Consider the following 13,156-nt stretch of genomic DNA (forward strand, 5'->3'; position numbering starts at 1 on the left):
TTGGGCTGTCAGTTTCAAGCTAAGTCCCATCTCACAGGCTTTTTTGTTGTTGCTCAAAGCTGCCATCACCATTTTTCTACCTCTAGGTTACGCGCTTACAACCTTATATTGTTTGTTTACATTTTGCTGTTCGTCTGAGTGCGGGGGCTTAGGTTTTATTCAACCTCCGGGGAGATACATATGAAACAGGGGTTTACACAAGGAAATTTTGAGCATGAAACACTCAATTTCCTGCATTCTGGTAAATTTCTATGCATCATTTTTTGCCTTTTCATGGAAGATTGTGCTGATGTAGACACCTAAACAAATTCCCATCACAAGTGAACGCAGCAGAAATTGCTCCTGCTGTAAACATCAAATAAACGTAGTCTCTTGTATTAAAGTATACTGTCATTTCTTTAACTTTTACACCATGACAAGTGACTTACATCTGCTGTACATGAAGTTCTACTTAAACTCTAGCTGCGTTTAAACTTCAATAACAAAGACCAGCTACGGCAGCCTGCTGGGATGGCAGACTCACCTTGCAGTGTTTGCAGGCATTGTCCCGTCTTGATGTCCCAGATCTTGACAGTGGAGTCTGCGTTGCCTGAGACCAGGATGTTGTCTTTGAGCTCCATGCCGCTGGTGAGGGACTGATGCCCTGTTAGCGTGTGGATGCAGTTGCCCGTCTCCACGTCCCAGACCCTTATAGAAGTGTCCAAAGAGCCGCTCACCACGTGGATCCCATCAAACTACAAGGCAGAGGGGAACAAAAATTAGCAGACTGAATGTTTGTGAAATTCATTTTAAACAAAACATCAGCCTCAACACTTTTTTTCATCCTGAACTTTGATGAAATCCATTTTAAACTTAAAATCAAGCTGCCACCTCAAGATAGCAGTAACCGTCCCCTTAACTTATGGATGATGCAGCTGCACTAAACAACTACACAGCAAAGCTTGTTTCTATCAACAAACTCAAGATTAAACTCATTGAAATGAATGAATTTTATTGATCTTTATAAACTCTGCTTCGTTCTCATGTGTCCAACGGTAGAGCACCAGCACTTTAAACCGTCTAACGATGCAACGCGCTATAAAAAACAATTTATCAGTGCAGTAAACAGCCTCCTCTCTGAGGGTGATGGCAGCAGCTAAAAGTGCACCGTAATCACACAAAGTGGGTGAGAGGACATCGTAGAGGACACAGAGGGATGGATTTTATGACAGCCACACACACATGTTCAGAGGGGATTTGTTAAAATATTTAAAACAGTGGAAAAACAATGATAAAAACATTAGTGCAATTACATAAGATTGACTTGTTTTCTAGCAACTTTGTGATCACAAGGGAAGGTGTTTAAAATAAAAATAATAATAATAAAAATCTAATTTCTTGTTTAAATTCAGTATGTAGGAAGGACTTCACGTGAAATGTTTATAATGGATTTACAAATAGCTGGCTAAAAGCAATCCTGCTGTATTTCTTAAAACAGATAATAAGTAATCTTGGAGCTGGGAGTCCTTTCTTCACTAAATGAAGCTGCTCACCTGTAATGAGTACACTCTGTTGGTGTGGCCCTGCAGCGTGTGGAGGCAGGTCTCCGTCTCGGGGTCCCAAACTTTGACCATGAAGTCGTAGGCACCACTGACCACCCGCCGTCCGTCATACTGGACGCAGCGCACCGCCGCCACGTGGCCCATGAGGACGTGTAAACACTGACCTGTCTCGATGTCCCAGACGCGCAGCGTGGCGTCACGAGAGCCACTGACCACCCTGAGAGGACAACAGAAAGACATGAGTCAGCTCAGTGTGGTAAAACAGGGTTTAACGCATGATTCTGATTGCGACACAAGTGGTTAAGTACTTATGTTGAGCTTTACTTTCCCATAAGTTACAGACCCCTAAGATGAAATTCAAGAGTCTTCACAACATGTTCATTCATACTGTGGCAGCTGCTTTGACAGAATAATGAGACAGGTATGAAGATTTTCTTTCACTCCTTTGACATCGAGTAACGTACAGCGTCACATTCATGTTCATACTTGAAAGTACAAAAACACCCATTTAACTCAAACAGCTGCCTCCAGCTGTGTATTCACCCAGGGTGGAAAAAGAAAAGAGATATTATAGGTTATAGGACAGGAAACTCCCTATACAGAAGATTGTTACTCAAGTTTTGTATTTTGTATGAAGTTTGTACCAAGAATTTTATCCAAACATGAAACAGAGAAGAAAAACATATTCAGATCTGGTGATTGTCGGTGCTTTCCTTAATTTCCATCAGATTCCTGAGACAACAATATATAAAATGATCTTGATTAAAAAAAACATGCTGTAAATACACAGAGCAAACACTCTTTATTTATGAAATGCCTCACGGCTCTACATAGATGGAAATCACCCACATGTTATTCACTGTCTGCCCACAGCTCGCAGCATTTCCACTGAGTGAGTAATCAAATGCTACACAAAACCTTGGTGGGCCCTAAGGCGAAAAGAGCACTTTGAGTCTCCAGAGTGTAACACTGAGTGAATGAGTGAGCAGCAGTTCACTTAAGACGGCTCACAGGCTCTATTTAATCACTACGAGACCAAATGCTCACTTTCATACAGATACTGTCCTCTTACAGTACTGCAGCGATGCTCTTTTTGCTCCATGAGATTGCTGTTAAGTTGGGTGATATGATTCTAATAATAACAGAGCAGATTGGCACATTAAAGAATTAGTCTAAAAACTTATTTGCTTTTTTTCTTAGAGTCAAAGGACTGTCATTTTTACACAAAGTGGGACTGGGCAATATGGACTAAGACATATTTAGATATTTTTAAGCTGAATGGTGATACATCATATGTATCTGGGTATTTTCTACAAAGCGGACAAAATGTTAAGTTGCAATTCAAAGCAGTGAGATGTTACAAGCAACTTTTATCAAAACAGGCTGTCATTAAAAAAATGATGGGGTTTCCATCCCTGTTTAAAAATTTGAAATAGCAAAACATGAAATAAATAAATAAAAATAAGTCCTGTATTACATAAAAATAGGCCCTTCTCTGAGAGTGCTCATTCAGTTATTTACAACAATAGCGGACTGATTAAAATAAATACTGGCACTGTGTCCCTCCATGCTGCAGGATGCAGAGATTGCGCAAGAGGAGAGATGCAAACACTGGCACAGCCTTATGATAGAGATCGGTTATGTAATGCAACATCAAACTTTATCAGTGTAAAGGGTATTGTCTAATCCTCTGTCCACAAATATGTATCGGTTTTACCTCAAAAATTCAATATACTGCCGAGCACTAATACACTTCATTACTTGATGAGCTTTACAGAGCAGCGCCGCTGCTGAACAAAGTATGCAGGGAAACCTGTGATGGGAACCATGCTGGCGGTGCAATGAGAGCATGTGACGATTTGAAAAATTTAAACTGTCTCGCATCGAGACAGCCAATCAAGCTACAGCCAGGAGCAAACGCCGGGGCTCGGTGACATAAGTTTATGCAAATAAGTCTCGTACAGCAGGGCTACACTGTTTTTGTTACCTCTGGAGAGAATCATGCTAGCTGTTTTCTGCTTCCAGTCCTCATGCTGAGCTAAGATAACCACAGCTTCATATTCACAGCAACAGCTTCATATTCACCGTAGACACATGAGAGTTACACTCTCAGAAAGAAGGCGAATTATTATTCTTATTGTTATTATTATAATTATTATTATTATAAAACTGATTTAATGGATTAATTTAGGGCTGCAGCTACAAATTTTATTCATTTTCTTTTTTTACCCAAACCAATTATATTTGGTAAAGTGTCAAATGAAACAAAAGAGCTTAAACATTATATACTGCTTACCTGCAATGCTTGAATGAGAAAACTTTTTTTTCCCCAAAAATTAGTCTTAAATATGGTTAAAAATTATCATGAAATTTAAGTGTCTGATACCGCAGCTCCAGATTTTTTAGACAAACTGGGACATATCAAAAGCACTAAGATGCAGAACACTACAAAAGCTTAATTTTACACTTTATGATGCTTAATGACGAGATTGCTTCTTACCTTTTCTCATGTAGGTGCATGCAGCGCACTGTTGAGGTATGCCCATAGAGGGTGTGGATACATTCTCCTGTCTCTGCGTTCCAGACCTTGAGTGTGCGATCAGTGGAGCCGCTGATAATAATGTTGTCTCTCATCTGGGATGACCAAACGCCCCCTGTGTGGCCCACCAACGTGCGCAGACACTAAAAAACGATCACAGAAGAAGAAGAGACGTCCTGATCAGGATATTCCTAACCACTACCGACGCATCCTTAGATGTCAGAGAAGTTAGTTTCAAAGACATCATTCATATATTTCACATTTGAGCTTAAGAACTCATAAAATCACATTTGCACATTTTCCCACTGTGACCTCCTATTACCTTCGGGGGAAAAAAAAGACAAGTAAAATGAAATTTCTGTGACCTTTTCTGGGAATGAAGAACCCTGTCGTTGAATACCTGCTGCTGCTGTGCTGGAACAAAATCTCTCCCTGAGCTTTTATAATTGCTTTTACTTATCTGTTGGAAAACCAGACAATTCATTCTCTTTGCAGAAAAGCTTTGACAACAGTCTTCAATTAAAAAATACGACCATTCATCCTCATTAGGGATGGTAGATTAGCTATTGATTACGGCAGTTATGGAAATCTTTCTGATCAATTGAATTTGCGTCTCCACGGTTTCCAATTTGTCCCCCGATTTAATTATCCTAAATGCATTAAATTAAAATTCTTTGGGGAGAGGAGCGGACAGTGGGCGATGGTGGTGAGTGCTGTGGTTGTGTCAGGTTCAGAGTGGAGCGTGTCGATAAAGTGTTGAACATGTGACCCCCTGACTGCAGCTGATAAACTGCCGAGCAGTGAATGGTGGAGGTTTTTATTACAGCGAGTGAAAGAGGAAGATGATGCTGCAGACTGTCTTCCCTCCTCTCTGCCCTGTGATAAAGAGAATCACTTCATTAACTGAGGGCCAATGTGGCATAACCTGACAATCAACCTCACTCCAGTGTTAAAAGTCTATCGTGTTTTATCACCATGGTCCTTTTTCTCAGCTCCATGCAGCAGTGAAGAGAACAATGCTGCAGCTGCACAAACATCTGGCTAAATTACAATTTATTGTGCATTTAAGACATGGCAGCTTTGTGGCTAATTTGTGGAATATCTCGCTCATTATCAAGATAATTTACAATGCTCAGATTGTCCGACTTGCATCTTAATCCACGTTTGTGATAAATACTTGCTTTTCTTCTGTAACACAGGCTTGCAGTTTATTGTGTTCATATTCTCAAGGATGCAAGATTTTCTCGTGAATTGAAGCCAGTGGTCGAGGTTCCAAGAACAAGAATCACAGTGTGTGATTAGAGCCTACTCAAACACCGCGTGGGAAGAGAGAATACCTGAAATGAAGGGCTTAAGCGTCTTTATCGGTCTATGAAACAAACATAAAACGAGGCCGTCCCTGAGAGTGAAAGAAGATTTGCATTCTTTTAATGAACAGTTTTTTTTTCCACACGAGGGTTTTCATAAACATTTGCATTATATTCGTATAAAGAATAACAGAGGGAGAGTATTCAGTGTTGCAGCTGCAGAGCTCCTTGTTAGAATGGTTATATACTGTAGTTACAATAAGCCACCGTCTTTGGCCTTTGCAGGAAACATCAGAAAACAAGGGGCGACAGGGCTAAAGCTAATGGAGCTAATGACGTACAGGGGTTAAAGTAAACTACCTCAGGTCGAGCCATCACATTATAGACTCACCCTGCATGATTAAAAGATTACCCTGGCTACAGCTGAATCTACAGTCGATGTACTTAAAGGTCTAGTCACATTTTTTTTTTTTTTTTTTAAATGGCTGATTTCACAGTCTAACAGTATAGACAGACAAGAAACGGAAAGATCTCAGATGTCTCCGGATGTTCCATGTCCGTGTAAAATGCATGTTTCTGCTCAGCTGAATGCAGGAAGTCTATTTAACAGAGCGCAAAAGTAGATCGGTTCAGACAGTTTCTCCATTTAGATTAAAGAGGAACTCTGGTATTTTTCAACCTCGACCCTATTTTCCCCATGTTTTTGATTCATGGAAAAACAACTTTTGAAATTGTTCAAACATTGAGAGAGAGAGTACTGCAGCTGGCTGCGGTGAAACAGGCTATTTCTGGATGAGGCTTCACTTTTTGCGAGACTAGCACAAAAAACAGAGTGGTACAGAAAAACATTTCTTTTCTCTACAAGGTCATCTCTGTAATGTTATAAGACACTAATAATAATAATCTGAGCCTGTCAGTGGTGAAAACATGCACTTGTTCTGGACGTGAATTGAGGAGGTGCACCAGGAATAGTTAAATTACAGCTAAATTCCCCACTGCAGGCTCTTAATATTGGACCAATTTAAAAAAAAAAAAAAAAAAAAAACACGAGTCACTTAGACACAAAAATGTAAAATAGGGTCCAGCTCAAAAAAGCACCCCAAAGTTTTTAGCAATCAGAACAATGCATGATGATGATATAAATGAGGAAACGGTGAAAAACCCTTACAGCTAAGCTAACCAAAAATGCTCACCACACTAGCCAAAATATTATTTTTTCTTTTTTGCTGTCTCTGATCAGTGGCCAGTGTTAATGTGGAATAATGCACTCCATAGTATCAGGATAGATAAAGGAATGAACTTGGTGGAGGGGAATTGTCTGCGTTTGCGTCCTCCATTATTTTCTTTTAGGACTCTTTCGCCAACTGAGCCACCAAGTGTTTCTCTTTGCATATTTCCCCTACAACTACAAAACCCAGCCATGGTTTCAGCTTGTTGAACAGAAAGAAGCTGAAGAAATAAGGCAGACAAACCAGAATGATAAAGACTAAAGGTTTTCTGAGAGCTGGATGAGGATGGCAACATGATTTGCACGTTTTTATTTCTTCAGCCGCTGATTTGATGACATGAGCATGATTTACTGGTCGATTCCAGATGGGCTAATGTCACGCTTGCACAGATACACTGTTTCCCACCACAGAAAAAGGCATCATCTGTTGTGCATTCACAAGCAGCCACGCATAAATACGGAATGGCCTTCATTAATTTAATCCCTGACCATATACACAATATTCTTGATAAATCCACAGCTCCAAAAGCAATCTCTAATCTCTGTCAGTGAAAAAGAGAAGAAGCTCAACTGGGTATCCATGCAGCTGAAGCATCTGGCACAGAACACCTCTTCCTGGGTGTGACAGCAGTCCACACAGGTCTGCCATCTTAGATCGGCCTGACAGCTGAGACTGCTGCTGACAGCCATCGCCAAGGACATCCGCTGCTCTGTTAAGCACCATGCAGCCACCTTTGAGGCGATGGGATGTGTGTGGAAGATTGACATCTTTCACTGAAGCCAGAGGAAGCGCAGAGACAAAGGTCCATCAGGTAAAGACAGAGAGCCTTCAAGTGTCGTCTAAGCAAGCTTCGGCAGGAAAGCAGAGTTTTTGAAATTCCTCCAGACTGCATATCTGAAATGCACATGCAAGCTTCACCACATTCAATCTCTGATGTAATACTTTCACTTCAATCAATGCCAAATGTCTTACCTGATCACTAGGCAACGGCCCAGTGCTTTCAGAGGTGGAGTCATTTACATATAATGTTCTGGTGTAATAATTCTGATTGCCTCACAGCAAGGGGTTCAATTCACTATGTTTTATATAACAAGCTAAAATCAAGGGCAAGACAAAACTGGCTGCAAAGATAAAACATCAGATATCTTGGAGCTCTGGCAATGCTGCACTCATGGAAATTCATTTAAAAATATGTTAAAATGAAACAATGTACATTCAAAAAAAACCCTGTCAATATGAAAGGACACTTTGCCTTCTGTGCTAAAAATGCCCAGCGAGTTAGAAAATCAAATGATTTGCAAACAAATTTTGAACAGAAGAAAGGATATTGGACTGATTCATTAAACAATTGATGGAAACATCTGCTGCAATCTTGTCAGCATCGCCACAGATGCACTATTAAGAGACGTGTTGGGGATACTTGTGTGTGGAGAAAACATGAGATAACAGTTTGACGCAACAGAGTGATGTAACACCACTTGATTCTCCCCACACTGTCCCATCACAATGGGAATCTTCTGATCGCTCTAAACTGAACACAAGGTTTCTGAGAAAAAGCAGCACAAGTGGCCGAGGAGAAGTGTTCACGTCGCTCTACCTCTGGCACTACTTGTCTATGCTGTGACCAATTTCTTTTTCCATCCCATCAATTTAAATCCTCTACCTGCAGTGCAATCCGTCGGAGCTGTATTTCAAATCTCTCCTCTGAAGGGAAAGGACAGAAGTCACCACTGATCTCCGAGAGCGTGAGCCAATTTAACCTTGTAATCTATAATCGCCTGCCAAACTCATTATTGCAGCTTTTTTCTGATGAATGAAAAAAGGACCCAGAATCAAATCTTTTCAGAGCACGTAGAAAAGAAAAGAAACCCACATCTTCAGTCTAATGGCATCAGGCATCAAAAGGAGAACACTTAAAGACCAACATCATAGTTCCTCATCTCCGTTGATCATCTCTTATTGATCCAATTCAGAGTGAGACCTGAGCTGTGGACGGGCACCCTGAGCTTTCGCTTAAGTTAAAGGATGAATGTGAGAGGTAAAAGGCGCACCAAGGTCAAACAAATTTTGCTTAAAAGGTAGATTATGGAGGAGATATTATTTGCAATGTGAGGGACAGAGGAAAATGGATATTGGCCCGTGGATTTGGAGTCTCATAAGAAATTCATCCAAGGGCCATCGCAAACTGTGTTACACCTTGAGATCGCTGATAGCCACTTTACAGGCCGGCATCTCACGGGGACAAACTGACGGCAAGGAAAACATTGCAATCAAGTCCTCAAATACGCTGGCAGAGACTATAAAGACTGTTGACAGCAGAGGAAAAACAAATGCAGGTGGTGGTAATCCCATTGTATTTTACTTTACAGTTTCACTGGCATCGACAGGCACTTCACCCGCAATGGTCGACTGGGCTTAATTGGTCATTCCTCTCTGGCGAGAGATGCTCTCTTGAGAGCAAAGGAAGCAAAGAGATGAAATCCACAGTTTGGTTGTGCCCTGCGTGAAGCACCCAAACAGAAACGGATTTAACGTCATCTTTTCTTTATGTGTAATGTAAACAAACAAATCTGAGGCGGATTAACGCTGTAGAAACCACAGACAATACACTGAGCGTCTGTGACGTCGATGTGAGCACACGGTGGTTTCACAAAAAGCAGCCGAGCCTGCTGGTGATGTGACTCATCTCAGCGTGGAGCTCCACCTACATGGAGCCGCTGCAGCTGTAACTCAACAACCTGTCATCCAGATGTTAGTCCGTAGGTGAAGGAGAGCCAAATCGTGCTCGTGCTTATCGGATGACCTTGGTGAGATCTGTTCAGATCAGCAAATGCTGTGACTGATATGCCGTGTAATCACCAGTTGGCTGAATGCCATCTTGACTATCTGTTGGACTGAGTCTTTAAAGCAATGAAAAGCAAGCTCTCTGGTCTATTGTGTCCAACAGAAAGAGAAACCTCCTGCAGTGTGATAATGCAGAAAATCAACTTCTCCAAAGACTTTTCTCTGAAACGTATGTTTGTGAAGGGAACAGCAAATTCACAACCCAAACATATCTCATTTATTCACCGCGTCAAAATGAAACGAATTGAGTGGAAAAGAGGAATGCGCAACAACAGTTTACAGAGGATTTTCAGTAAAAATGAAAAGAAAAGCTCTTTTGAAAATGGAGCCCAACACTGAAGCATGAAAGCGCTGCGATTCACAACTATGTGTGAACCTCTCGCCAACACCACAGTACAACCACTGCTTTTCTTTTTAATACACAGCGTAAAGCTGCAGCCAAGGCCTGTGTGGCTGCACCAGCTTCAGCTATGAATACTAACACCTCTTGCGGACATGTGCTGTGTAACAAGTCTGCAAAACGGCAAAATGTGAGAGGAGAGAATACACAGAGTCAGAAAGGAGTCTTTGCCAGGATGCTTTTAAGTGACGGGGTAACTGTCCATCAGTTTAGCGGTACAGGTAGTTAGGTGTCAGGCAGGAGAGCTGTTTTCATGAACAACTAAATGTACAAAGGGAAGTCTTTTAACCACTAAGCAATCATTTAGAAAACTCCTTTACTTCCAAATCAACAAGTCTGAAAAATTAATGAAGTTAATTCAACATGGACCACAGTCCATTAACACCGCAGAAGAAAAAGGAAGCCATTACTATAAAACGAGAAAACAGGAAACAGAGAAGCGGTTAACCCATACCTTTCCTGTGATGGCTGACCAGACTTTGAGCGTGTTGTCGTCAGAGCCGCTGACGATGCGGTTACCACAGAACTGGAGGCAGGTGATCACGTGGTCGTCATGACCTTTCAGCACCTTTGGATGGGGCAGATAAAGACAGATGCAGTGAAGGGGACATGGAGGACGGGGCGGACGCAGAATGACACAGCAAGAATTGACAATGACACGTCTCTGGTGCTTTGTACATCAAAGAGGAGATAAAATGTCATCAAGTGCTGCAGGTGTACACAGCTCTTTAAGCAGTGTGTGTGTGTGTGTGTGTGTGTGTGTGTGTGTGTGTGTGTGTGTGTGTGTGTGTGTGTGTGTGTGTGTTATACTGGGTCACAGGACTGCAAGCTCAGCAAACGACAGAGCACACTGCATATGCAAAGGAGTATGAAGAGCACAGCAACCAAATTTACATCAGTGGCAGCCTGAAACGACCTGCGGCTGTTTTTGAAAAGGAGCAAAAGCACACAAGGCCCATTAAGGCTCAGCTCTAGCATGCTGGTCATGCTTTATGGGGAACTTCTGAAGAAGCAAAAGACAAACAGTCTTTTAGATTGAAGGAGAGTGAGATCATCCTGTGCTGTAGCTCATTTATTATTCACAAAGAATACTGCAGAGACTTGACCTATCACTAACTTTCCATTAACTTTCTGTAAGTCAACGCAGCTTGATATCAGATCTATAAGATCAGCTAACCTGTGGGGACTTTAAGTTTGAAGGTAAAGCTACCTTGGGTGATTTGAGGTCTCCTCTCCTCCAGTTGGTGTCTATTCTGTGTTGCCTGATGTAGGCACTCTTCCAGGGGCTGTGAGTGAAGCCAGGCTTGACGATTTTCCTCTTCTTGAGGAGCAGAGGCTCATCGATGCCTGTGAGGAGAGATAGAGATTGGAATCATGTTTCTCCTCCAAAAGTTTATTTTAAAAACAGGTACAACTGCATCTTTAAGCACAGCATCACCCACAGCGGTAACTCCAGACTGCTCCCGCTGGGCGACTGCATGTCGTCTGTCTGCATCTGTTGCAAAAACTTAAGACTCACCTTCTTCCCTGCATTTCTCCCTCCACAGCAGGTTGTCTTCTGCCAGGATGCGCCAGTAGCGACACGTCTGGGCAGCCTGGAGGAGGTCCTTCGGTTCCAGGAATGACAGCACATACAAAGCCAGCTGTTGAAAGACAATGTGAGAGGTGTAAATGGAAAAGGAGACCGATAAAGGACCCCTTATTCACTGCTGTGGGCGTGAACGACAGTACAAACACCTTATGGAAAAAGAACTTTCAGTTTAAAGAAACTAAATCACAATAAGAAAAAAGAACAGCTGAGAAAACACTTGTGGAACAAACTATGTCTACAATATTAACAGCACAAATCGAACTGACAAGGGTAGACAATGGTATTAGCATAGAACTGATCCTACGTTTTTATTAAAGCCTAACAAAAAATACACAATAAGAGCTTCACACAGACAATAATAATGCCAGGGCCTCAGTTCGTTAAGCCAAAGCCGGCATAAAAAGACACAAAACCTGATATAATGAGCATAAATCTGGACCCCTGAGCAATGACGGGGGGTGTTGGGGGGATGGGGGTGGGGGGTGGGGGCGGCTAACCCTGTCTGCTGTTTTTTCAAACAGGTATATATTTGGACAAAAGTCTCAACACAGAGTCTGCTGCAACTGTGAAATAATGAAGCGGATCAAGCATTAGGAAAAGAGATTGTTCTGTATCATCATAAAAAGGTTAAGGATTATGGGTTCAGTTTGTAACCCGTTGTGCAAATATTGTTTTTTATTATATTACAATAATCCGAGATGATAACGAGCCACGGCACACCGTGCGGCAAATTCAGGAGTGGCGTCATGAACATCAGGATGGAGTCAGATGTCAGCAATAACACGGGGCTGCTTCCTCAAAGACATTTTTGACTGGTTAGTATAGGGCCAGTCTTCATATTGCTCTTAGATATGGTCTGCAACCAACAGTTATTTTTACTGTTATTTATTTCCGTCTAATTATTTACAATCCGTCATTAGTATTGTTAGCTTGTTTACTATTTTGCACAGGTGCTGCACAGGTGCTGCTGCCAAACTGAACGTCCTGCTGAGCCCAGTTCAAACTTTGGATGGAAAAATAAAACAAATGGTTGAAAATTTGTATTGAACTGCCAAATCTGATTCAACTGACATAATTCTGATTTAGGTACAGCCCTGCTGGGTTATTTCAGATTATACCGTAAAGGCATTGAGTACCAATACCCATCCCTAACAGTTACACATTTTGCTGAATTTTCCTCCTAAATGTCAAACCGGGCTCCTGGTCTGAAGTCCTCTATAAAAAGTTCTTGAACACTTCATTACTCAACGATTTAGAAATATTTCCTTGTCAAATATCTGACTTTAACCCGTTCAATACTTCTTTAACATTTTAAAGAGGATTAAGGGTCGTTATGAAGGGCAATCAAAAGACTCGCATGATGTTTTGACTTCCTGCTGAAGGCCTCAAGGTAATACAGTTTAGTTTTAGGGCCATTTCAAATCACTTGCCCCAGACAAGACCCACAAACCTTGACATACCGAAATCGCCTGAAAGCCTGTCTGAGCCTGTAGTCATTACTGGGCTTCAGGATATTTCAAAGTTTTATGAATGGACCTCAAGCCTTGAGTGATTGCTTTTTAAGCCTGACACACCGGCTTCTGCAGATTCTCTTCATGGTTTCAATTTCAACTGTATCTATAGTGCAGCCACAGGGATTGTCCTGTTAAAATTACTTGACAGCCCCCCTTAATATATTTCCAGCACCTCTGGCAGAGAGGACAGA

The 13,156-nt window shown here is 41.6% G+C and overlaps 1 protein-coding gene across 1 annotated transcript in view; it reads right to left on the reverse strand.

Annotated features, from left to right (window-relative positions):
- The window catches only part of fbxw7 (F-box and WD repeat domain containing 7), a 105,562-nt gene that overhangs the window by 3,514 nt on the left and 88,892 nt on the right, over nt 1-13,156 (reverse strand). The window contains exons 7-12 of the mRNA XM_042484994.1: nt 11,380-11,503; nt 11,071-11,207; nt 10,315-10,428; nt 4,042-4,223; nt 1,533-1,758; nt 524-734 (exon numbers count right to left, since the gene is read on the reverse strand). Of these exons, the coding sequence (XP_042340928.1) occupies nt 524-734; nt 1,533-1,758; nt 4,042-4,223; nt 10,315-10,428; nt 11,071-11,207; nt 11,380-11,503 (994 nt within the window). The remainder of the gene's footprint in view (nt 1-523; nt 735-1,532; nt 1,759-4,041; nt 4,224-10,314; nt 10,429-11,070; nt 11,208-11,379; nt 11,504-13,156) is intronic.

The sequence above is a fragment of the Plectropomus leopardus genome, chromosome 4 (genome assembly GCF_008729295.1).
Source record: "Plectropomus leopardus isolate mb chromosome 4, YSFRI_Pleo_2.0, whole genome shotgun sequence".
NCBI classification, from domain to species: Eukaryota; Metazoa; Chordata; class Actinopteri; order Perciformes; family Serranidae; genus Plectropomus; species Plectropomus leopardus.